The following is a 27,104-nucleotide window of genomic DNA, read 5'->3' as shown; positions in this document are numbered from 1 at the left end:
GTTAAGAAACACTGGTCTAGTGTATGCTATACCACCAACTTCATTGTGACGTAAATTGGGGTTTCGCCGATTTCTACAACACAGGTACGTACAATTGTACACTAGACTCGAAACTCAAATGAAATAACGTTTTTCCCATAATCCGCTAAAATACTTTGGTACTTTTGCAACCGGAGTTTAAACAACGTCCAGCACCAATGGTGTAGCCGACTAAAAAAACCCGAAACTAACACTAAAATTGCCCAAACAAAAGTCAGAGTATCTGTGCTGATTCTGCCTGAACATTGGCACCTTTGTATTGTTACACATAATTTTACTCCGCAGTTACAAAACACACGCCCAGTTTAGCAAAAAAAAAACGGTACCACGGTTTATAGTTCACTATTTTGTCTGTCGAAATGCCTGACCAACCTACACATACATTTTTTTTTATTTTTATACACATAATACCAAACAAAACAAGTTTAATGTTTGTTTTGCATTACAGGTCCTGTATTGGGATGTGCATTAGGTGTGCTATAAACTCTAGTTGAATCACGAACTGGTGGTGCTGCTGCTGAAAACTGTGATTGTCGCAAAACTTCCCTACTAAACCACTGAGACAATGGATTTTGAAATGTCTCATCCTTTTGAATTTCTACACAAAAAAGCGTTAATTGTTTTACTTTACCTGATTTAGTAATATATTTACCTGATTGAGTTTTATCAGAAAACTGCCCATTGACAAGTTGCTGTTGATGCATAGCAGCTAAAACTGCATGCTGCTGCTGCTGTTGTGCAACTTGAGAGGCGTACATTTGTTGTTGCATTTGCATTAATAATGCAGGATGAGGCTGGGAGATTGCACTTGCTGTTGGTTGAACCATTTGGGTAAAAGTGGGATGAGCAATTGGCGAAATCAAGGGGTGGGTAATGTTAGAGGGAACTAAATGTGGTACAACAGGAGAAATAAGTGTTGGGTGTACTGGCAAAACGGTATGATTAAAAACTCTGCTTGGTTGTGGTCGGGATGACCCATGTGTTTGCTGGGTGTAAGAAACTGGAACTGATTCCTTTGCGTGTATTGGCAAATTTGTCAAAGTTGTAACATTGGGCAGTTTCCTTACAGTATGTGTTCCAGATACATGTAGCGGCGAAATGTCTGGAGCTGAATTGGTGCTGCTTGCTAAACATTGTGTGACAGATAGTTGGCTGGTGGTTAGATGACGTGGGTGGTTACTGTTAGCATATTCTGCATGGGAATCTTGTTTTACCAACTTTAGTATATCTCTGTGGGAAAATTGATTTTGCACCATAGATATAATAAGTTCTTGTTGATCAAGTGTAAGCTGTTTAAGTTGCTCTTCAGTAACCCCAGCCTTGGCAAGCATTTGTGCTATAAGTAAAGCACTTTCATGTTGATGAAACAAGTTTTTAGCTCCAATGTTTTCCGACTTTGGTTGTGGCATGCTAATGAAAGAAATAGCTTTATCTTCAGTTGATGGTTCAAATGCAGAAATGGTTTGTCCAACTTCATTACTGGAACGTTTTAGTTTTAAATTCAGGAAGTCATTTTTTTGAGTTTTTTCTGCTAACTTTGCAGCAAGTGAGGCTGTTGCCAAAGCTCTCTCCTCTGTTATAGCTGTAAAAAACATTTTGTATTATGCAGAAGGGGTAAATAATAAGCAAATACATACCATTGTTTGACTCATGGACCTGAAACACACAGGTAAATTTTGTCACAAAACATTTTTTCTGATATTTACATTTGTTGCTAACATTATTCACCTTTGAACTTGATGCCTTTAATAAGGCAGGTTCATCATGTGCAAATATTTTGAGAGAAGATTTCTGTTGTTGTTCAATTTGCCTATGGAACAAACAGATTAAAAAGTTAATAACACAAGTTTATGGAGTGTTTAAAGCAGTGGTTCTTTTCTGGATTCGATTGAACCCTTTGTGTTCAATGGTGACGTTTCAGCGATTTACAAAATACCAGTGAACGTTTCAGTCACAATTTTCTTAGTTTTACTTTAATTGCAGAAACAAAAATAATTAGTTTTGTAAGCTAAGTAGACATGGGGGAGGTTTGACTGTAACCATAATAGTTTCACTTCTGTGATGTAACAATGAACATGACCACTATTTGTAATCGCACGAGTTAAGATATTAGATGCTGTGCACTTCTGTGCACGAGAATTTGAAAATCATTTTTCTCCAACACACACATGAAATCATCAAACTTTAAGACATTTCCAAACATATTTTGTGTACTGTGGTACAATCAAAAGACGTGTCTGTGGCTAGGCTAAATATGCTTTTTGAGCGACCATACCTGAAGTGCAGTGATGACCCTGAGCGTCCTAACTATAAAATATTATGCAAGTTCAAAATCTTGGACTTTAGACATTTTTGTCATTTCTTCCCGACCCATCTTTGAAAACCATTGAATTCTAGCAGTAAACGCCCCTAACCCCCTTTACCTTTTTCTGGGATCGGCTATAGACAAGACACAATAAAATTCATTGTTTGGTTTGTGCAAATAGACATACATAACTTTACAGTATTAAACATTTTATCCTAGATTAGTACAATAGTGGATTTACATGTTTCAAATAAAGACAATTGAAATGTACGTCATACATAAGCTTTTATTTTATGCAGCCAATTCATTTATTTTTACCTTTTTTTGAATAACCACTTAATTGCAAAATATATCCCACGAATTTCTTACCCACAAAATGTTGTTCCATTTCGTAAAACTATAAGTATAAAGCTATTACAATGTTTGCCTAGAAATATCTTGGTTTATGACTTGTCAGGTGCAACTACTAACAACTAAACCCACATATACCTTTTCTTAAGTTGGTACACATTCTTTTGCATTTCAAGCTGCTGCTTTAAACTCTTGCTTTGTGCAACAGGTTTTAATACCCCATCACCGTGCGTGCCCTCAGGAGATGACAATCTTGTAACTACAAAAGATTTTTTTTTAAATCAGATATGTAGTCTTACTATTAGAATGGTACTGTTCAACCCAAACTGATCAAAGAAAATCACCAAAAGCTTTTGGGTAGTAAAGAAACCCATGTTAAGTATTTTTTGGGATTTGCAAGTCGTGTATAATTCAGCTAATTTAAACGATAACCTAATGTAGCAACGTCAAACCCAAAACATACATTTGAGAATAATAAACTGGAACTTTGCCTCATCTAGATTAATAAGACAGTCAAATAGAAGCTGGATTTACAGATGTTTACTGTACTTAAAGATCTTGGTAAAATCTTTATATGTAACACTTACAATCTGAAACTTTCCGAGATTTTGAAACATTAATGATGGATTGTAGAGCCTGAATTTGTTGATTCTGAATAACATTACAAAATTTTAATAAAGGGACAACATAAACAATGTTTACACACTGTTTCGACCTGCAAAGTCTCATCAGTGCAGCTGTTGACTGTGGCACTGTGCTAGATTTTACACTAGCACGCAGCTCTCAATTATTATGACATAAACAAACAATGTTGCTGAAAATGATGTCATTTACCCACACATTTCACTTGGTTTATCCAGTCTTAATTTTGAAATGTGAATTCATCCAGAACAAAAAACTTTGTTTTGTTATGGGACACCTTGCATTGCCTCATGTGACACTAATTGCAGAGGTTGCATTACAAAGTTTTGTTAAACTAAAGCAACAGGCTGTTTACATTATTAGTGGAGAGAATTTCCTGACAAATAAAATGTGTCAAATATTTTTACAGGTATACATTCTTTTACAGCTGTTAAATCTCAAAACTACAGTGGATTTATTATGTTCCAATATACAAACAAGGTGGAAACAAGCTTTGCAGCCATAAAAATTTAGGTATTTCTAAAGTAAATAACAAAAATACAGTAACATTCAAGAGGAAATATTTACTTTATTATCATGAAACTTATCTAATGCTTTTGTTTTGATATTGGATAAAAAAAAATATATTTTAACTATGAGTTTTCACTTACACGTTGCTGCATTTGTTGTTTAACTTTATCTGATGCTCTTAATGAAGCAATTAAACGATTAAAAGCATCTGCCTCATGAACATCTGTTTCACTTGCTGCAACTTCAGTGGTTTCCAAAGATTTGGGGGATATTGTAATTACAGCTGGAGACGGGACACTTTCTATCACACAAAAATTGTTGCTATAATAGTAAAACTTAAATGTATGCAAGTAATTCAAAATACAAGTTCAGAAAATAAGTGTGCTTTTAAAAAACGTGTTGACAGAAATGAATCAGAAGGCATTTTTGCAATCACAAGGATATCAAAACTATGTAAAAGGTTTGTTCTGAAAAAATGATTATTGTAACAACATACCAGTTACAGAAGTTTGTGGATGTTCAAACCAGCGACTAAATCTACTCTTCACTTCTTTCATATCAGCTTCATCCTCAGTATCAGAAACCGCAATCTCCTAATAAAAATTGGTTGCCATTTAGGAAGCCATTTAGATATTTTCATGTAACATTCAATAATAACAATTGATACCTTATTCACAGGGTCCGAGTTTGATGAACTAACCTGATGCTCCTCTGTATAATAAACAGCACAAGAAAATTTAAATAAACGTGACCCAAACAAGTCTTGTCATTAGTACTCTTCTTGCACAACATAAAAAATGTACAACCACATTTTATCACAAAAGTTTTATTGTGCATTTTTTTTTGCTACCGTTCAACTGCTGCTATGCTTGTGTGTTTTTTATTTGGTTTGGTTTGGTACAGGAGGGCGGCCTGGAGGTTTAAGTGTGTACATGTTAGTCTTGATGTGTGCTATTAATGCTAATCACTACGATTACTCTTGTTGTTTTTAGAATACTGAGGATGCCGCATAGGCGAAATATATATATTCAAAAAAACCTCTTGGTTGGCTGATTAAGTAGAAATCTAGGCCAGTCCTAGTTATCACTATTGGAGGAAGTAACCTTTTTGTGCAATGTGTTCAGGACTTTTGCATGAACAATCAATTTAACTAACCTGATATAAACGAGTTCTTTAGTTTCAAGTCATCGCCAGTATGTGCCTCTAAATTAAAAACAATTTACTTTACTTTAGATAGGTTACAATACACATCTTCAAATATTCTGCTATTTTGCCGAATCATTTTGTGGGTGTTTTGTTTTGCAACATGCAAATATGCTCATTCTGGTCTAAACCAACTAGATTTACAAAAGAACATAAAACTGGTATTAGATTATAGGAAAATTCACTGTCCGAATAAAACCTGCAGATTGGCAAAATGTAAAACATTTAGTGGTCTGGTAATTTAAAAAAATTAAATGTTATCAACAAAACATTAGAAAAAAAGAAAAACCAATAAATCCCTAGAATTATGCACATTACCCCAGAAAAAATCCATTCAATGTGACAATAAATTTGGTATCGTCCAAAAAGTTAAAATGGAGCAGTGATTGAGAAAACGACAAAACATTTAGTTCAGAGCCGGCAGAACTTTTTGACTGGAGGGCCATATGCAGTTTACAAATGAATGCAATGGCTTCTTGAAAAGAAGCTTATGTTCTTGTATATACCACACAGTGGTGCTAAAACAGGCCAAAACCATTACACCAAAATTGCCATTGCATATGATGTTTTTATGTCCCATAAAGTTTGGACCTGGTTTAATAGATTGTATTTTAAAACAATAATGCTTTTCATTCAATCATGAATGCTACATGTTCAAATACTCATAAGCAAAATTAAGCCTTGGATTACTTGCGATATCTTCTTTATTTGGAGAAACTTCAGATTTTTTCTTTCTTTTAGGAACATCATCCATAGGTATTTCTTTACCCATCCAACTAAAATCTTGGGACTCCTCAAAACCTTCAAAATTACAATCAAAAGTTGTAATTTATTTCCACTAATTAACTGGTGGATGTGTGATAGTTCAGCTTACACCAAAACTCACATCAACAAAACCCAAACATGTATACTTAGTGTTTATATTTACATGGTGGATGCTAATATTGCAGCATCATAAGTATATCGCAAAACCAGTGGCGGATCTACAAAAAAAATGAGGGGGGTGTCCGAGTTTGGTCACGCCAATTTCGCGTTTGGCTTAGGCTACAATACGCCAATAATCTCGTTTGGTTTGCTAAACTACGCCAATAATTGCGTTTGGCTTAGGCTAAAATAGGTATCTGGCCGTGAAAAAAAAACACCCTAAGCGCTAGACTATTTCCGTCTTCGTTGCGTGTAATTAGATTCAGGACAATATACAAATCGCAAGAAGTTTGTCGCGAGCTAGGCTTATCTGGAGAATGTCCTGATTGGAAATGTCATTAGTTTATCTCCTTGTTCCTGTAGTATCATTGTTTTGTGACAATGGGGGATTCTTCGTCTACAGATTATTACGTCACATTTTCTGGAGAACGCAATAAAATGCTGCAGCACTTGCCGGAAAATAATTTAGTTTGTCCAGTAAAGTTTAATCGAAACCGAAACAATATAGCAACATGCATCAGTCAAAGCTGTACAAGTATTTCTCTGGTGAAGCAGCCTCTAAATTTTTGGCAAAGTTGTGTCAACCATCAGGTTATGCGGTACGCAGTGTTTTCCTCTTCGTGGCCACCGTAACGACGGACGTTTTAGATATTCTGGACGCTTCCAGTAACAACTGCTTCTGCTGAACGGTCATTTTGTAATCTTCGCAGATAGTCTTTAATCTGTACGATGGGGCAGGAACGTTTAAGTGGCCTTGCACTTATCAAATACTGTAGCCACATAATTTCCGCGCTCGTGGAAAAAATCGGCAAAAATTAAAATAGTTGTTTCAAGCCATTTTTCATGTAATTTGTGTTGATTTCTTTGCGTTGTGACAACAAACAACATAACTTTTGTAGTTGTTGTGTTGAAACTGCTGCAGAAATAATTATTTTAAAAACGGTTTTCGAGTATCAACGGCACAGCAAATAATTGTTTCGAAAGCGGTCATCGCCGCGTGAACGCGGCGGGCGCGACTGATTAACAAAGAAATTGCGGAGACGAACACTGGCCCGAAGTGTTCGCTCCTGCGTTGCGTAATGCTAACCGAAGTTTTACGCCCCTCAAAACAATATAGCACAATGCTGAGGGGGGTGTTCTGACACCCAAACACCCCCCCTAGATCCGCCACTGCGCAAAACTATCAATGAATTTCACTGCATATTTAAGTAATCCAATAGTCTAGCTTTGGCATTACAACAATATAATATACCAAAGGGCCCAGGAGTCACAACCAGCACAAAATTGTTACACATAGCAAGTTTCTACTCAAACTTAGCTGTAGGATAGTTATTCATCATACAGGGCATGTGGATAAATGATTGAATATGCAGGCGGAAATCAAGTCCCTATGCTAATACAATATTTTTCATCGTGTTTGAAATGCTTTCTTCCATTGTGATATATTTATTCCAACAAAATAACTTTTACCTAGTTACAATCATTTCTCATTTCTCAATTATTCCAATTGGTAGAATACGACACTAGAAAAAAACAGATAATGCTCGACTTGCAGCTGCTCGATTGGTTATTGAGTGCCACTGTTGTCTGATAGTGACCTAAAATATCTTGCGCTCATTTGGAAAACCCAAACAAAAAAAAAACTATAGAAACACTTTTGTATTTAGGCCCATGGGTTAATTGTTATGTACGGCCTCATGGAGTTAATTTTAGATTGACATGCTATCTCATCAAAGTTACAAATATTGTGTGTTATATAATGTTGTTTTTGAAAGATACCCATTAGTTTTAACTTCCATAAACTTCAAGAAGAAAACTTGGGAGTTACACATTTTGCAAACAACAAAGGTTATTACATATCTTGTTCATTCTGTAGTTGCCAAAAACATTATCACGAAAAATCCTTTCCAACAAACACACAAGCTCATGTTACCTTGCAACTCGATAGTGTCAAATTTGCTACTTGGCCCATAACTTATCCATTCTGGTTCTTCGTCGCGGTTTACGTATGAGAAATTCCTTTGAGAATGCTTTTTATTCGGATGCTGCATGGCAAAAAACGTGAAGTAAAAATTACCTCTAAAAGTAATAGAGATTTACCGAAAATGATCGGATGAAATCTTTGGATTTTTCAATTCCCTCAGTATCATTTTGGTCACCTCTTCTCCTTTGATCTACATTCCTATGAATCAATGCAAAATTATAAAAACTACAGATCAAAAATTTAGTATGCTAGTTAGTGTTTGTACAGCATATTAGTGTGATGTTTACTAGGGATGTCCCATATTATCGGATTGGAGCCGATCACTGATACTTTAAAATAGTATCGGATTAGAACCGATGCTATGTGAGTCGACACATTTAACACAGCAGAAAAAATGTGTTGTTTGCAGAAAGTTGGAAGGCACTATTTGCAATTGTAAAAGATGGGTTGAAAAAGATTGCAACACATGCTAACGACAAGACAAGTTTTTTAGTAAATTTATGTTTCAATACATCATCTAAAATTTAGACAACAGCCAAACCAAGGATGTCACAGAAAATTGTGAAAGGGGTCATGGAGCTTCCCTTGATCTAAAATTCCTGAAATTGCCTTGCAGCTGCCAATATATACTAGGTGAGATTGCTCAAAAAGATCATTTTACTGGTCTGGATTTTTTTTACTGAAACACATCTGAAATAACAGTACTTTTTTTCCTTAATTTACTGTCTAGATATAACACTAAATTGAAATGACACAACAAAGCTACAAACATTGAATCATCCCACCTGAACATACAAATATACATAACATTTTGTCACTACGCTTTTATAGAGAATAATAATCAATAACAATTCAAATTCACTTTAACAAAACTTTAACAAAACTTTAACAAAATAATTTGGATTCAAATTTTCGTGCAAGCGTTTTCAAATTAATCACCTATTTTCTTTTCATAAGCATGGCATCAATTACATGGAATAATTAAATAATCATCACAAACAAACATTCGTTATTTTAGATTAACTGGAGATAGAATCATTCAAGTAGATTTAACATATTACTAAAAAAAATAAAAAAAAAATGTCAAAATTTGACAAGCAAAACAAGCTTGCGCTTGACTCCGAGAACATATTTGAATGTAGAACTTCATACAACCAAATAACACTTGCCAACATGCGGTCATAGGAAGCCGATCGATGACAATTACAGCATGCAGAAAATGTAAATACATGTGTATTTAACACACAAAAGTATCGATATTAAATGTTGTTAACATGCAATAGTACAGCATTGTGTGAGTAAAAAAGGCAGGCATCCAGGAAAAGGAAAATAATATGGGATTCCGTATTCAGGATTCAATTTAACTATTCTAGATCGTGGAAATTTGGTGTATTATTTTATATTGCCTATCTCTAAGCATAACATTCCTAACTTGGTTGGTGTAGTATGACATGACCACTCAGTAAAAAATTAACAAAAAAATGCAAAACTTATCATGCAGTATACAGATTATACAGCTTCTTAAGTTTCATGTCAAAATTCTAAAGAACTCAATGTACATATATTGAACATAACCAAAAATTTTATTACCATTCCACTTTTTCCTCATTCATTCCATTGTTTCGGTAAGATCTGTGTTGCTCATGCTCTTGGTGGCTATGTTGCCGTGTATGCTTGGTTGCATTGGTATCTAATATAAAATTAGTGAAGAAAGAACTGTTTGAAATAAGGCCTTGTAATTAATTCAGTCTTCTTGGTTTGATTTACATAGAACATTATCACCTTACTAAAATACAAAGATGCCAAACAAGAGGTTTAGTTTGAAATTTTCAAAAACCTAATTTAATATTTGAAGTGAGTAAAGCATTGTTTGGGTTACACTAACTTGGATTTGGAGCATTGGTAAGTGCCTTTACACCACTGGAGCCTGATGTTTTTGAAGATGATGAATATGATTTGCCGATATTGGATGAAACACGGACATGACAACCCCCTTGAAAACTTCTTCTTTGTGGACCCAAAACTAATCCACTGTGTATATCAATATCATCAGCAGTCTTGCAAATTCTTTCTAAACCCAGTAGTCCAGATATGACACAAAAAGTTATTTGTGAAGTAAATTATTACATACCAGATTTAGTTTGAGTGCTGGTTGAAAATGACTGGTGCCACAATTCAGGATCCCAACAGCCATCTTCCCTGAAACAGTAAGTCTATATTACCTCTATCACACAAGAACGATTGGCAGACTGGGTAAACCTACATGTTGATAAAATTCAAGTTAAAGAACTACCAAAACATATTTTGTAAGCTTTGCTTTTTCAAAACGAAAGTTTGCAGAGTCTGTTCAGTTATATTGCAAAATGGTGCAAAATATCACAAATATATCGCTTGGCTTTCAAAAAATCAAATCCTGGAGTGTAGGCATTGCATAAAACCAGTGGCACTTTTAAGAAGAAAGGGCTGGTTTGCTGGCATGCAAGCACCCTTAATTATCTGCATACAGTGGCAGATCTAGAGGGGTGTTTGGGTGTCAGAACACCCCCCTTTAGCATTGTGCTATATTGTTTTGAGGGAAGTAAAACTGCGGTTAGTATTACGCAACGCAGACTGCGTATTTTAGTTCAATGCAACTAAAATTATTTGTCAGGACTTCTCTGGCATAATGATGATAAACAGCTCATAAACTAAACAAGGATCCAGTTTATATGGCATGACAAAGCTTCAGTGCAGCATTACAGCATTGGTTTTGCATTACATCTTATGTGCATAGAAACGTTTGCCAGGCATTTCATCTTATTGCAAGTTACCTAATACAAGTGTGCAACATTTTTAAAACCATTTTTGAATAAAGATTGTTGAAAAGACAAATATTAAGTTTGTCTACTACATTAAAGTTAATAAAGTTTTATGATAACTGAAAAAAGTTTCCTGAACCAAAACAATGAACTTCAAGTGTCCCAAGATACAGGCAGTAAACTGAATACCGCTCTACGATTGTGACATTGTGTAAAATATATTACCCATGATTTTTTCTGAGTCTGAATTATGATTTTAATTGCTAGAGTGGTGTACACTCCAATCTAAGATGTGCTATGGAAGATTTTTATTACAAATGCTGTTTTCTTTTCCACTTTTGGCAAGGTTATAGGCAGTCAAATCTTTTGGTAAGTACAACACAAGACTTATAAACTTGTTTTCTCAGTACTATTATAAAACTTACCCAAAGAAATCTCCCACTAGACATGGTGGAATTCGTTGGCATGGTACATTTTTTGACAATATCATAAGAGTCTCCTAAAGTAATAAAAAATAATGACTGATTAATTGTCAATAGGAAGCTAAATTGGGTAACTGAGAATAACTTAAGTAAACAGCATACACACAATTCTCCAGGATCAACAACAACAAAGATACACTAATAAGAAAGGTTCCACTTGACTTACTGCACACATTTGTATGTTGACAATGAACATTTACTCAAAACATATGTTGTTTTTAATTAACCTCAGCTGAGTGTTAATTAAAGACTGCTGAGAGTAACTGTTAATCCATGTTTAAAGTTTTATTATTTGCATTAATACTGATTTACTCAATTGCATGAAGACACTTTCTTCAAGAAATCTACCTTATTTTAGCAACATTTTACCATTTAACTTTTCTTTTCTGTTTATTATGTTTTAGAACTGAATTAGTTTATCAAAGTGAAACATTCAAAAAATAAATACGTTTAGGTACAAGGATATTTAAATTTATTCAATAACACTTACTTTGTTATATGTAATACGACCTTGGTTATCATCTTCAGACAACATAAGAATTTTTTTTAACTCATTCATTATTTTCACAAACCCTAAAAATAACTATTTATATGTTAATTTTATTAAATTTTAGTTTACTTATAAAAAAAAAATTTCATGTTTGTGATGTCTTAGAGTTTAAAAACACACAACTGCAATTTAAGCGTGCGTTTCACTGACAGGCCAAAAGTAGCTAATATAGCAGAGTTTATGTTCTGTTACGGCAAGCTTAGTATGAATTTAACAAGTGTTGCGTGTATAAATGTGCTAAAAACTTATTTGTAATGTGATTCAGCCTTTTTAAATTTTTTGAACAACTAAATATAGCACATTTTCATTACAGCACTAACGCATTGATATTGCATAGCTACTTACAAATAACCAATATTCAGCAGACTCCCAAAAATGAATAATGTAGAGAAACGTTTTGTGTGTTTCTATGTTGCAAATGCTAAAGCAACTATCAGATAAATTTAAGTGTATTGTATGGGACCAGCTACAGCACATCACTACCGCACAATCAAAGTTCTCCCTCTAAAAATCTGGGAAAATTACAAGCTTCCCAATCTGGACAATACCTACCCATGCACCAGCTCAAAAGTTATTCGGATTTGAGAACACCAACATATTTTTAAATTAGACACCAGATTGGAAAGTTTGTTATTTGCATGGAGGATTTCTTTTCAGTGATCGTTAATTGCTCGGAAGATCACAATATCTTCGTATGTTAATGCATTAGCTATTTTATTTTGCATGGATTATCTGTAAATTTACATAGAAGTGCGCGGAGGATAAATCCACAACATTTTTTCCAATCTGGTATACACACAACATTCCCATGCACAATATCATACATTTGACCATAACGCTGTAAACCTTATTAGCACATTTGGTGAAAATATAGAGCATTACAACTAAAATAGACCAAGGGAGCCGGGTGATTTAATAACATACTAACATACTTTATACAAATAAAAATGCCCCAGAAGTGCGATATTAGCAACTCAGCTATATCGGCGCAAGTTTTACATTATTAAACTTTTTTGTTGCAGGATAATATCTTCACCTGTTTTTCTATATTTTTATAGCTTCATTCAGTCGCAGTTTGTCACCAAAATAGTCCAAAGCGCATACTTACTTGGATGTGGCCTACATGTTTGTTAATTAATAGAGATAACAGTCATTTGTCCGGCAAAATATGTTTTTCACCATAATAAAGTTTACGCATGAATGAGCACATCTTGACGGTTTGTCAAAAACATCCCTTTATTACTGATTTTAACCATCACCTAAAACAAGATACATGTTTAGGCAGCAATACCTGTGGTTTAAAATACAGCTGGTGCTAAGGTTGATTTTGGGGAATGTTTCAAGCCTTTCCAGGCCGTATACAAAATGCAGCTGGAAAAAAAATCGGACAAAAAATAGTCACCTACTAGCTAAGGAATGAAATTTTAAGGAATGAAATTTTTGGTTGTATATTTGGCAGCACTTTCCCCGAAGGATAGTATAAATTCTCGGTCTTGGTAACTTACTTGTTGAGGTGTGTGTTGCATAGCAGTATTTTTCAACCTTTTTGAGCCACGGAACACTATTTTTATCAAAATAATCTTGCGGAACACCAAATTGTTGGAAGTACTGCCCGGCAATGTACTTAACCAGCAACAGGCTTGCACAATTAACAATAGAACATTTAAACAGGTGATAGAGGATGATTACTTTCATAAAAAAAGATTATCGACACGTGTTCCACGGAACACCAGTCAAACTAATAAATTTCTTGCGAAACACCTGAGGATCTTTCACGGAGCACTGGTGTTCCGCGGAACACCGGTTGAAAATCACTGTTGTATAGTATAGGGTGCTCTGAAGTTATAGGCATATTGTACTGCAGTAAAAGTTAATCGATTCTACTTGAATAAGGCAATATAGAAAATAAATAATTTAACTAAAAGAACTGAATCTGGTTTACTGATGTCTTCCTGGCTCAAAACTTCGGTGAGCATACTTTTTCGCTTTTTATTGTAGCATACGGGTAACACGCACGTGTTCGTTTTCGTCCATGTGCACGTGTTCGTTTTCGTCCATGTGCAGTGTGTGGTAAAAAATACACGCGTTTTTCGAAATTGAGACAGAGTACAACTTTCCAACCTTGGTGTGACGGCCTCGCGGTGCCAGGCGCGAAAAATTCTGCCGTTACAGTTATTGATTACAAGTACTTCAGTAAACTTGATCCAAACGATTCGAGGCACGGCGACATAATTTAGCGGCAACAAAGTCAACGTTTGTTCGCCCAGAAAAGTTTGAAAAAAATATAGCTCTATGGCGTCCACTGCCGACGAACAAATATAGTTTGCGAAGAACCAAAGTAAATGTTGTTTCAATTTAAAAATACGTCACACATCCTCAGTGTGTAAACATCAACGGATGATAATTAAAGATTGTTGCGTAATAAATGCGAGCAAGATTTCTCTTTGGCTTTTTTTGGGGATCATCCTTTCCTCACTTCAGACGCTACGTATATGACGTTCCAAAGGTCACAGAAACTCACCTTTAAAGAAATGAGTCACTTTTCGGAAATCTAGCTAGATCATTTCGATAAGTGGTGACAAGCTGTGGGTGATTTTTTACTGAACTCAGATCGAATGGTCGTGCGATGGACAGGAGGAAAAGGATTCGTAACTTGGCATAAACCTTCGTTGTCAAACTTTACCAAAATCGTTTCGCATGATTGAACTGTACTGTGTTCAATTAATTCAAGCATTTTATCGAGTGTTGTAAACGACTTTCGATTGCATTATCCTATCACAAACAAACGTTTTCAAAAATTAATTTATTCTTATTTACATGACAGACTTGCGTTCATTTCGAAGGAATACAAATGATTATACCAACCACATGAAAAGGCGTGAAAGGAGCGTGTATCTTTCGACCAGTGTTGCCAGTTGGGAGCTTTTCACGCCCAATTGGGCGTGTTGTCTTCGGTGTTTGCGCTTTTTTGTTGCACCTTGCGCTTTGGGCGTGTTTTTAGAAATTTAAAAATTTGGTAATTAGCTGAATATTTATGTGACAAAACGCTGTTTCAGCCGTATTCAAAATACTGCAAACTGACCACACAACGAAATATGACGTCATAATCATATTGCAAGGACGACTGTTATCAAAATAATGAGTGTTACAGGTGTTGCGTCTTGCTAATGGTCTTAGTTTACGGTTTAAGTGTTCAAACATAAGCATAAAATGACTATTGATGTACATAACTGATATGTGTAAACTTCATTAACATTGGGCGCATTTGGGCGTGCTGTTTTTGCAGAAATTGGCGCTTTTGGGCGTGTTGAAACAAAAAATCTGGCAACACAAGTTACAATGAAAAAAAGGGCTGTCGTCGAGCCGGATGCCAGAAGACTGTGAGAGTTCTGCAGGAAAGCCTAACTCCGTCTCCAACCTTCGTTCCGTCTGTGTTCCAAACGTGTGAAGAATTAGGTTGGGAAACATGCGTAGTGCTACATATGCCCCTTCCTTGTGAAGATTGATAGTTTCTCTCCTATTGTCCAATATCGTCTTATCCTTTGGTTGTTGCGAATTAAGTTGCGTTGAATTCGGTGAATGGTGGTGGTTAATCGACTGGCAGTAAAATGCTCAAACAATTAAAAATATCTACGAACATAAGTGTTACATCTCCACGTCATTCATAGTAACGAAACAATGACCACTATGCGTAACACTCCGTTTCGAATGACATTGTTTCTTGGTAGTGATTAGTTTGCTTGTTTGCTGCGTGCTGAAAGGGTGAAATAGTTTGTGTTAGTAAAATTGTTTATTTACCCCTTACAGGAGACAATTTTGGCTTAAATAGTAATGTCTATTTGAATAAGGAGACAATTTTGGCTTAAATAGTGAGACTTGGCCCTCGCAGGCCGGGCGTTCAGAGTCTACAATAAGCGTTTATGAAAATTGCGTGCTGCATGACAAAAAAAGGTTATTATTAAACTTAAAGCGTGAACCACGAATTCCATCGCATTGGAGCGTGCGCAACAAATGCTTACATTTTCTCTTGGGCTTTTAAAAAGTAAATTGGCTCATCTCGCGTAAGAAATAGCCTATAATCAGTACTCATTTTGGTATGCAACAACAAATGTAGTATAGGCATTGTAACGTGCTTTTCCAGCGGATCGGTGGCGCTACACGCCACACGGCAGTTTTAGCCTTTAGTCAAAATGTGTTAAAAACGCGCCCCAAATTTTCCCAGGTAGTGGCCAGTCCGCAGAACACAACAACACACACTTGTATTCAATACAACGAAATGACCGGCACAAGGTCCACGCACCAGAACAGGAACGGTTTCTATTTAAACAAAAAAGAAACACAATTATACAAAGGGGAGACCGGGGATACCTCGGACCAGGTATTTTACGTCACAATTAGGTATTGTTAAGATACTTTTTCGAAAGCTTTATGTCTCCATCAAACGTTGACAGGAACTTTGGAATTAAATCATGTCTGCTTAAAAAATTATAATCGAAAAAGTCAATTTATCAGTGAAACCAACTTTTCAAATAAAATTTAAGAATGTGGTTCTTACATTAAAAAAAATATGAGCAATTTTCCAAAAACCGTCCAAGCTATCCCCGGTCTCCCCTACAGTTTGCAGACATGACAAATACTTTATTGATATTTTGTCTTTCTACTCTTTTACATTCACACCCGTCTTTCTGGCACCATCGCTAGTTATCTCACTTGCGTTACCTCTTTCAACTTGCGCTACTGCTTCTACGTCTCCTTTGTCGCGCAATCGCAGCAATTATCTCTTTGTTTCTGTCTCGTCTTTGATGTATCCCTATATATTTGCGACTCTTTCCACAAATAAACACATCATAATGTGATCTCTCCGACATCACGGTGTTCGGTCCCAGATCTTTGTTTTGGGCTCAGACCGAACTTCGCTCCAAGAACAGACCACCGGTGTCGGGACCTGCTGCCAACATGGTGTCGGAAGCTTGATGTCGGGTCCTCGTCCATGCGACCCTTCATTTCTGGTGACCCCGACGTGATCTCGAACACAACGCCTTCTGATACTGGAGTCAGATCAAATCAAGCGCGATGCCTTCTGATGCCGGAGTCAATGAAATTCAAGTGCAACGCCAAACTGCTGTGAAGTTTGTTTTGTAATGTTAAACTACTATTTTTTTCTTCTTTTCGTCACGAAATGTGTTTCTTAACTTTACCATTTTTCCCTCCTAGGTAATTTTAAGGTATAGGTTTGTTAACGCATGTCGCCGAAACGGTAGTTTTTGATTTTTTTTTACTGCGTGTTATATTTCCTCACATACTTTTTTATGCCAGGTATGTCTACATGCCTTAACAAAGCGGACCAAAGTGCCGCGATGGGGACGTTTTAGAAAGCCTTCCGAACGCGAGAAGCACGACATTAGAGGCCTGTCGTTACACGGTGATTGCGGCAAGGCCTCCTCCTCACTGCCTGCATTTTTTAAATTTTTTTGCCTCTAGGGATCAAGTCCTTGCTCCATTTTTAGTTAGGGATTGAGCAGTTGGCACAGCCAAGGTCAACGGGCTGTAGACGGCAAAAGTTGTGCTGTTGATATATTCCATGTATGGTTTTTAATGATTTGGCAAGTTTGTTTACCGACATGCGTATAGCTAACCTAGCCTAAAATTACCACCTTTCCTTTTTTTGTAATCTTATTGCACAGTTTATTCTTTCGTGTAATTTTGTCTTCTCCAGTTATACTTCAACCGTTTCAAAGCAGTTTTACGACGATTGACTACGCCTATCCCACACAAGTTTTCCGCGAAACCGCTGCGCAAAATCGACGCATCCACGTCCAAGCAACAAAGATAAAGTCCGTGACAATGCTCGTCAATTTCCACTTCACGTGCTTCGTGAAGAAAATCGTCATTACGATGAAGCTATATACGTACGACGCACTTCAACAGATGCAGAGAGCATGCCACGTCGGACAACTTTAAATGTGGATGACTTGGATAATTGCGTGCGCATGAACCAGTTTTCGGAAAACACTTGTCCGGTGGGGAAGCTATGTAGGGATTTTGGCTTGTCGTAATTCGAATATTTATTGATATTTTGTTTTAAACTTGGTCTTTCTACTCTTTTACATTCACACCCGTCTTTCTGGCACCATCGCTAGTTATCTCACTTGCGTTACGTCTTTCAACTTGAGCTACTGCTTCTACGCCTCCTTTGTCGCGTAATCGCAGCAATTATCTCTTTGTTTCTGTCTCGTCTTTGATGTATCCCTATATATTTGCGACACTTTCCACAAATAAACAGATCATAATGTGATCTCTCCGAGATCATGATTTTGGATCTCTCACAGATCATAGTTTTCGATCTCTCAGATCATGGCTTTTGGTCTCATTTTTTCTGACAGGACCTGCAGGCAGCATGTTATCTCACCAGGACTTTCTGGACAGGTTTGATGTTGGGTTAGCTGTGATGCAATTCCATCTACACCTTTCGACATACCAACTGCGAACCCTTCACCTTTGTAGTTAAAATTGTATTTTATTGCTTTTTATTGTTTAACCAACATTCATTCATTAACGCACTTCATTCTTTAATTTGCCTTGTCACGATTGTCGTGCGTTATTAATCTAATAAGCCCACTCTCGCACGTAAGAAAAATTTATCTTGATCAGCTTCAAGTGACCGGAACTTTCCGCTGACCTAAGCCTTATGATTGTTTGTTATCTACGTTTGTTTAATGTCATTTTTACCCGGCAAAAACGCATAAAAGTTGGTCTATATAATTGACCGCTTGGGCTGTAAAGCCATAGAGTTTTCGACATGTGACTTTGGAATTTTGTACTGTCTCATTACGCATCATTGGATTTACTCGAACTGCCTCATTGCAATTACATCTTTTATTGCGAGTATTCGAATGCTTTACTAATTTTAATACAATCCAGTAATTACTAATTGCACAGTGTTGGAGTCTTTATAGAGCCATAGTTAGGTTTTGTGTTATCACACAGTAAACATAACATAAATCCCACACCTTCTAGCAACGTCCATTTTAACATGTTGCTTATTTAACAAACATGTTGCTTATTTAACCAACATGTTGCTTAAATAATGAGCAATGTGTGAATTTTTACCCTTCTGGCGCCAAGTAACATGTCGCTTAATAACAACATGTTGGTTAAACAGGTAACATGTTGGTTAAATAAGTAACGTGTTGGTTAAATAAGTAACAGGTTGGTTAAATAAACAACATGTCGATTCAGACGAATTATGACCCTACTGGCCGTCCATAAAAAAAAACAAGTTACACCATCCTGTGCGGAAATCTCGGGGATATGAAGGGGCATTACCCCCCCCCAATAGTTTGATTGGTGGGAGCATAATATCATTTATCATCATCAATTCTTTTCACTTTGTGTTCAGCATTATATAGGAAAAAGATCACACCTGTTTGCCAATTCTGTCCTGTATCGGGTAAATACCTGTTTTGTATCTTGCATTGCATTTGAGATAATAAATAGTTACCAAACACAATACAAAAAAAAATTAAATGTATATATTTCAATCCAAAATTTGTGCTATCTTTGCGATAATCAATTAACTCATTAAAGCTATGTTCCGAAATATATGAAATTCAGTCCAGCACATAAGAAATATGATCATCCTGCTTTCTTTGCACTGTCCGATGTTTTGGGTGATCAGAAATCTAAAAATTATATATGTGTTGTTGTAGCTACATAGTATGTCAAGCTTAATGTAACAGTAAATATTATCAGAATTTATTGTAAATATTTGCTGTTGTTAGAAATACATATGGATTAACAAAAAAAGTTATTATGCTGTGAAAGTACACCACCACCTGCATGTTTAAAGTTAGTGATCCACACTGTGAACAGAAGAATTTATATCATTACAAAGATCTTCATTTGAACTTGTAGTGGAAACTGTCTGCAATGCACTAAAACAACAACACATATTAAAACTGCAAAAAAATGTGCAACATTACTGACCACTTGCTGTCAGCTTCACCATTATTTAATCTGCTACTCTGTGTTAAGTATTGTGAATTCATGAATCGTTTTGTTGAATCTGGAAAGTTTACTGATCCCTTAAGAAAAAGATGTAAACTTGGTGAAAATGCTTCTTATACCCACATAAAAATGTTAAAATATTTTACTTCACATGTAATTTGATAAGCTTGCTCTCTTGCACTAATAGAAGGGGTGTCAACCTCAAAGTGGTCGTGAAAATTAGAGTAGTTTACCTAAAAATATTACAATAGATTTTAGAGAGATATCATATTAACCCATTGTTCAGGCAAAGGTTGTATGTAATATACTAGACCTCATAAAATCCCTTTTCCAACATTAACACGGGCATAAACCTTTGACCCCACAGAACCTCATCTTCAACATATGAACTTCTTGCCTGACATGTCATCCCTTTAATAAAAAAAGCGTGCATTTCACACTTGACTGGACGAAAGCTATATTTGGTTATGATACTATATACCATTCAAAGTGCATCAGTATACAAAATTAAAGCACCTGTTGCTTCCACCATGCCTTCTAAAATAACAACAATTTCAAATTCCTCCTCTTGTAAGTCTGCTGATGACATGTTCCAGAAAGGAGATTTTTCATTGATAAGATGACATATTATTAATGGAGTCACCTGTGTTTGTTATATTCATGCATTAGCCTTGTCACAGCCAACCTGTAAATATTTTTTACAAAAATTTGCCACACCTACCAGAAAAAGACGGTCTGCACCAGTTGTATACCCTACATCCAGGTCAGTTTGGTCGAGAGCCATAAATTCTCCCTCTTGGGTCTGTCGTGACTTAATAAGTTTTGCTCGTATTTGAGCTTCAACTATGTGCGAACTGCGGAGGTCTCCAACTCTAGAAATGGAAAATTAAACCAAATTGTCTCTTGAAAACTATAAAATATATCAATGTATAACTCACCTAAACATGAGGCACATTTTCCCATCTCTTAGGGAAACAACTGCTTTTTCACTAAATACAAGTGTTTCTGCTCTTTTATTTGGTTGAGAAATTTTCACAAACATACAACCAACCTTGTAAAATCAAGAAAAAATAGTTGAAATAAATGAAAATAAATCTGTGTTAGCATGCGCTTGTGATGAGGCACTTTACACAGTAGGTAAGGAATTTTCAAAATCGATATTGCATATTTGTAGAACTTAGTCCAGTGCCTGCTTCTCAAATAAGTGGTCTGATAACCTTTCTTGTTATAATAAAAGAAAGACTACCTGATTGAACAGGGAGACTACAAACAAATTGTTGCACTGGAACAACTGGAATAAGCATTAAACACAGCAATTGTAATGCACTTTGAGTTGACAAAAACATGCATTACAAAACATATCTTTTGTAATGCATGTATTTGACAACACAAAGTGTTGAGATGCCATACTTTTTTTAATCTGCCAATGTACATTTTATTGCTCTTTTCTTTAACCATATAACAAAGATATTTTGCTTATCCATGATATATTGTTTTTGCTATTAGTTTATCACCAAGAATGAACAAAACGTGACGAAAACACCATTGCGTATGTAGCAAAATGCCGTTGGTCTAACATCGTATTATAGTTCTGGGAGCTGCTCGTAGCACTGGTTTTTATCATCAAAATACAGAAGCTCATTTGAAAACAAAAGAATGGAAGTCCTGCATTGTTCAAACATTAATTTGGTCAATCATAACATAACGGCTTTATTACGTTATGTCAATCAAGTATGGTTTTTCCTCAACACTAGCGGTAAAGGCCACAGAAATCAACTGTATGCAATTTATTTGTCGTATGATAGCAAAACAGCAGTTGGTAAAGCAACATACTTGCGCATGTGATGCAAACGACCAACTATTATTGACGTTACACTTACATGCGAATATATTCGGGTTCGCACGAATAATGTTTCTTTTTATTCGGATTCGCACGAACCCGAATCTTTGTCCATTTGGCATATCCCTAATTGTAAATGTCAATTTCTGCAATATTTGGGCAAAGATAACAATTGGTTTACAAACATGCAATTTCGGTTTGTCTAGTTTTCATTACATGGAAATAATTATGCAGTTATTGACGCTTTTTATAATCACAAAGACTTTTGTTAGAAAAACACAATTGTGTGTGTCTCTTTTCCTTTTTTTCATTGTCAAAATAATGAAACAAATTCATGTGAACACACAAAATAAGACGCATTTAGTTATCAAATATTCTCAGGCTTTCTTGTTTTTTCATGGTTAACTACTATGCAATAGAGTGTATACATATCTAAAATCACAGTTTTAAAACAGTGCTTGTACACAGAGTTGGCTTTGGTCTTGCACCAGCCTGCTCAACCAAGTGTAACTTTGTACGACAACAAATTCTTTGTGCAGAACTTTAAATGAATGGTTCAGAACAATTATTCGTTTTGTTTACGCACATAATCAGTTGGTCCATGTCTAGATGCGATTTATGTACGTTAATGCAATATGCATTCTGTGTACAGCTACCTTAACTTGCAAAAAAATTAATTGCAATTGGCCAATAAATTACCAAACCTAATTTTTTTTAGTTTAAACTGCAAATAAAGTTTCTAAAAAACCTTACCATAAAAGCATCAACAATTGATCCAAAAATACTTTGAGTTAAAAGAAGAATTATAGCTTCTGGGCAATTATCTGTAATAGCCCTGGTTCCATACCCAATTGTAACCTTCAATGATAAATACATTCATTATTTTTGTGCTGTCACTTTGAAACAAGCAGGAAATACTTTTTAATATATATTGTAATGAAGCTATAATTTTGCCTAATTTAGGTAAAAAAACAAAACACGAAAACTCTGACTTACTGTTTATGGTGAAATATTCTAAAGTTATTTGGAATATAAATAACAAGTATGTGAAATGCCAATTCATTTAGTAAAATTATAATTGCCTAATAAAACACCTTTATACATTGGTTTATAAATGTGTGTTTACTAGGTATTTAAAATATAAGATGAGCCACAGTACTATATTAATTTAATGCACAACATTCTTTGCATACATTTAGGACTGTGGTTTACTACTGGTGCTATTTAAGTCTTCTAGTAGACAAATTATATATAAATACACAAATAAAAATTTTTGAAGTGGACAACTTATCATCTGATTAAAATAACGTTAAAAATAATTTAACAACATGTTCCCATCACATCACATAAACTGTTTATTTTTTTAGTTTATTCTTGTTTCCTTGCTGTTATAAGATGATTAGCACGAATTACACAGAAAAGTGGTATATACATGATAGAATTAAGGTTGGGAATGACTGAATTACGATAAACTTTGGGATTAAAGAATACTTTTACTTCAAGCAAAAAAATATATATATTTTACTTTTTAAACTGTGTGTCAAGCTTGATTTACCAACCTGAGTTTCAATAGAAAACAAAAAAGCTGAAGTAAACGATCCGATCCCCAATACACACACATCTTGTGGATACTCAGTTACTAGATCACCTCTAAACATTTATGTGTAGTTTAATGACTGTTCCTTGATGTTTTAATTATACATACCTGCAGTATGCTATCAGCCACCATAGAAATCCAAATCCCAACCACGTCATTGTGTAAGTTGCAACAAAAATTGCAACATTATAGCTCCATTTTAGATCAACAATTGAGGTAAATAAATCAGCAAAGTAGCGAAGTCTGTCTTTCACGTTTCCATGACGAACATTACAATGACCATGTTTAGTTACAAACCTGACAGAAAAATCAACAAATAATATAAACACAATAGAGCCAAAGTTACATATATCATAAAATGTTTATGAAACATACAACAAAAATTTTATTACAAAATTAAAAACTTTTGTAACCGATTTTATTTTACAAATTTAATTATATCCTTTCAGCCTTCCTTTCCAAACAATGCAAATTTCGTGTTATGAATCATTTTTTAATCTAAACAAAAGTGACAATACAATTTAAAATATAGAAACAAATGTTTCACATAAATTTGGGAGAAAATTGAACTTTCAAGTGAAAAGCATATTTGTGTGTGTTGTAAACTTTGAAGATGGAACAAAATAATACAAACTGTACTGGATTAGTTAACCAATCTACCCTGGCAGGCTGTCGATCAATAACTGTATCTGTAGTTACTGAGTAAAACTGTAAAAATCAATCAGACAGACAGCTCTAAAGTTTCTGCAGAGTGTTAATACAGAAGCAAACATAAAACTTGAACTTATGCCTTTTTTAAAGTGAAATATATTTTTCTGATGACATCTTTAGAGCTGTCTGCCTGATTGATTTTTACAGTTTTACTCAGTAACTGTTGTAAACTTTAGTGTAATATTACAATACCTTGTTTGTCTCCTTTTCTTCATTGGACGTTTAAAAGTTTTAGTTTGAGAGGTTTTTACCAAGTTGGTTCCTGTTGTCTTTTGTAGGCTTGCTTGTATATTTTCAGTGAAAAAGTTTCTTTGAAAATAAGTTTTGCAAAAAAAAAACGGCAATCAACAATAACTTAGTTGCATTGTCCTTTGTTATGTAGAATATTATTATATGGTTAATAATCATATGACGCCAAGTAACTTAATATTCTTGCTGGACTTTCCAACTGATGAATCCAGTTAGGGTCCCAGGGGAAATAATTGGCAGAAAAAAATTATGTATGTAATATCTGACAATTACAATTCAAAAAGTTTTCTTAACAAAGTTTATGGTACATATTACATATTTCCAGAAAAAGTCTCAAAATTGCACCAAAAAAATTTACATTTGCCATAAGTGCCAAAATGGTTTTACGGAGTGTGATATCACCACATAAAAGCATCTCAATGGTGTTTGTTAATAACTGTGCACAGTGCAAATTTAAAAAAAAATAAATCTTTGTATGGTTATATTATTGCATCTTTTAGTTATCTATATTTAATACAAATCTAAAATATATTTTTTAAATATTTTTCACTACAAAAAAGATTGTAGCACTACAAAAACTTCAAAACGAAACACAAATATTTTTCTTCATGTTTAGAACATGTTGCGTCTGGATGCACAACAGTAAATAGCAAAAATTTAATTTAAGATTGTTGTAAACATGTGTTTGCTTTTGTGCCAATTGCACTGTATGCTCCTAATTACATGTTTTGCCTTTTATTATTTCAGTTAACCTCTCTGTGTTGAAAATGTTTAATAGGATTAATTTAAACTGGTAGTTCATTTAATCAAACTGTAAAAAACTCGTTTATGAACAATTTTATTGATTTTGAAAATCAATTTTGTTTGATAGGGTTAGTTTGAATAAATGACATGTGTCTTCAGAACATTTTTGAAACATAAACATCAAAGCGACTTCCTAACGTTCAGGGCAACCGCAGTCATCCTGTTAGTGCCGACATTTCATTTCTTTTACATTCATGCAAAAGTGCAATCAAAAGGTCACAGCCTGAATTTATATAGTTACTTACGCTGACTGTACCGCTTGATCAGGGGACATGATGTTGGGCGATCTTAACGTTTCCACCGCAGTTTCATAAGCGTAACCATTTCTTAATAACACCATTACAAGTCATTTGTGATCACCAATTTAAAATCCCTACAAGCACAAACATGCAACGCAAAGAAACCATCTTTAGTAGCCGCCCTTTTTGTGACAAAGCAACAACCCCAGCCCAACTTCATTTTTTGAATGCGCCACATGAATATTTCATTTAAAATTCAGCTGGCAAGTGAACACGGTACTACCGCAGCACAGTAACTGTGCACCAGGCACGTCCTTTCAATCAATACTTCGATCGACTTTTAAGTAAGCTAACCACATTGCTCACAAATGTATTGATCGTATTTTTCATGATAAAATATAAAACGGGGAATAAACTTGTTCCTACGCACAAAAGCAAGATAAATTTTGGGAATCAGGGTATTTGCCACGAATTATATCCGGTAGAGGTAAAAAAAAACAAATAACAGGTCTCGTTTCAGGCATCTTTTCGGCAACGTACTGTTGTGTGGACACAGCGTGCAAGTTCACAAAGTATGGTCAATTCGCATGTGAACATCAATGGGTATGCATCAATAATAATGTATAAAAATCCCAACACAGCGATCTTTAGACAGCTCAGATCGATTTTTATACATTATTATTGATACGGTGTGCGATCGACAGCCTGCCAGGGGCCTTTGGTTTTTTGATCCAGTTTTTATTTACTAATCACATTGGGTATGCATTATCGTTTACATGACTGCTAATATGTCGTCCTTTTTCAATAACCACTGCTTAAGCAGACGCCCCATTGTTGATCTACACATGCAAATTTAAGTGTTAAATCTATCACTACAGGACATAAATTTATCGTTTAACCCTTTTTTGTAGAGGTTTGTGCATTCCAACAATATTAGTACATGAACTCGTGGCACTTGGCGTGCCATGAACAATCTGGGTTGCCGACCCTGATAGGTGTCAATAAACGATCAATTACTTGCGTGAAAATTGTCCATACCGTATGTTAGCCGCGGCTTGTTTGAGTTTTTCTTTTCAATGTCATGCTGATAGTTTGTCTGCCTTTAGCCCCACCCTGATTACCGATACGTCAACCAAGATTTAATGTACATATAGTGTTGCGCAATAGGCTAGTTGTCTGTTTGCGTATAACGATTTTAAATGTGAATATTTTCGTGCGCCTTACTCGAAATTTTGGCTTATCTACAATCGACTCACGCTTCCATTTCTCAACTAAACGGAAAACATATCGATATATCTCTATGCGAAAACAGTGAAAAGAACTTCCACACGTCCTTTAATTATTATTTCTTAGTTTTATACTTAAGTTAAACAACAATCTCTTGGAAAATATTATGGTCCATATTTTTTTTAAAAACGCCTGCTGTGTTTTGAATTTCAATCTTATTTTTATGTTGTTTTAGATTCAGTAATGCATGTTTTGTAGTTTTCCCATATCCAAATTTCAAGGGAAATTAGGCTGTATTATTTCCATATATATTGGTCCGACATATAGCAGCCCTGACTATTTAAACCTAACTCATCACAAGTTATGTTTTTTTAATTGATTAAAAAAAGAGTTATCAACGAAAAACGTATTTTTTTATGACGATTATGATTAATATTCGGTCGGCAGACATACATTCTCCTCGCCAATTTAAACAAGTTGGGTATGGTTTGAAAGGTAGCTTATTTTAATAAGCTTTATGATGGTCTGTGTTCATTGGGGCCGCAGATTTGTAGAGGAGTCAATGACTGACTTGAATATGGAAGGTAATTATCGATATCCATTCAGAACAGCAAAGTTATGTGCGTTTGAAGTTTTGTCGAC

At 35.1% G+C, this 27,104-nt stretch overlaps 2 protein-coding genes across 2 annotated transcripts; both read right to left on the bottom strand.

Annotated features, from left to right (window-relative positions):
* Positions 1-323: 323 nt before the first annotated feature.
* LOC145888535 (uncharacterized) lies at positions 324-11,844 on the bottom strand. Its single transcript, XM_082979307.1, has 18 exons — positions 11,729-11,844; positions 11,182-11,255; positions 10,090-10,157; positions 9,844-10,029; positions 9,549-9,648; positions 8,075-8,156; positions 7,908-8,019; positions 5,741-5,851; positions 5,003-5,050; positions 4,515-4,558; positions 4,344-4,440; positions 3,988-4,148; positions 3,283-3,346; positions 2,834-2,954; positions 1,768-1,849; positions 1,677-1,695; positions 692-1,621; positions 324-637 (listed from the first exon to the last, which is right to left on the bottom strand). The coding sequence occupies exons 1-18, from the start codon at positions 11,795-11,797 to the stop codon at positions 465-467; spliced, it is 2,541 nt and encodes an 846-aa protein (XP_082835433.1). The 5' UTR covers positions 11,798-11,844; the 3' UTR covers positions 324-464.
* Positions 11,845-18,715: 6,871 nt separating this feature from the next.
* On the bottom strand, positions 18,716-25,370 carry LOC145888343 (G protein-activated inward rectifier potassium channel 3-like). Its single transcript, XM_082979073.1, has 13 exons — positions 25,242-25,370; positions 24,136-24,252; positions 23,341-23,529; positions 23,195-23,285; positions 22,389-22,493; positions 20,734-20,846; positions 20,517-20,667; positions 20,312-20,438; positions 20,109-20,206; positions 19,942-20,028; positions 19,775-19,872; positions 19,624-19,722; positions 18,716-19,470 (listed from the first exon to the last, which is right to left on the bottom strand). Exons 1-12 carry the CDS (start codon positions 25,334-25,336, stop codon positions 19,638-19,640), a joined length of 1,356 nt encoding a protein of 451 aa, XP_082835199.1. The 5' UTR covers positions 25,337-25,370; the 3' UTR covers positions 18,716-19,470; positions 19,624-19,637.
* Between the last annotated feature and the right edge of the window lie 1,734 nt (positions 25,371-27,104).

The sequence above is a fragment of the Ascidia mentula genome, chromosome 2 (assembly GCF_947561715.1).
Source record: "Ascidia mentula chromosome 2, kaAscMent1.1, whole genome shotgun sequence".
Classification (NCBI taxonomy): Eukaryota; Metazoa; Chordata; class Ascidiacea; order Phlebobranchia; family Ascidiidae; genus Ascidia; species Ascidia mentula.
This window is presented reverse-complemented; position numbering and strand designations above follow the sequence as displayed.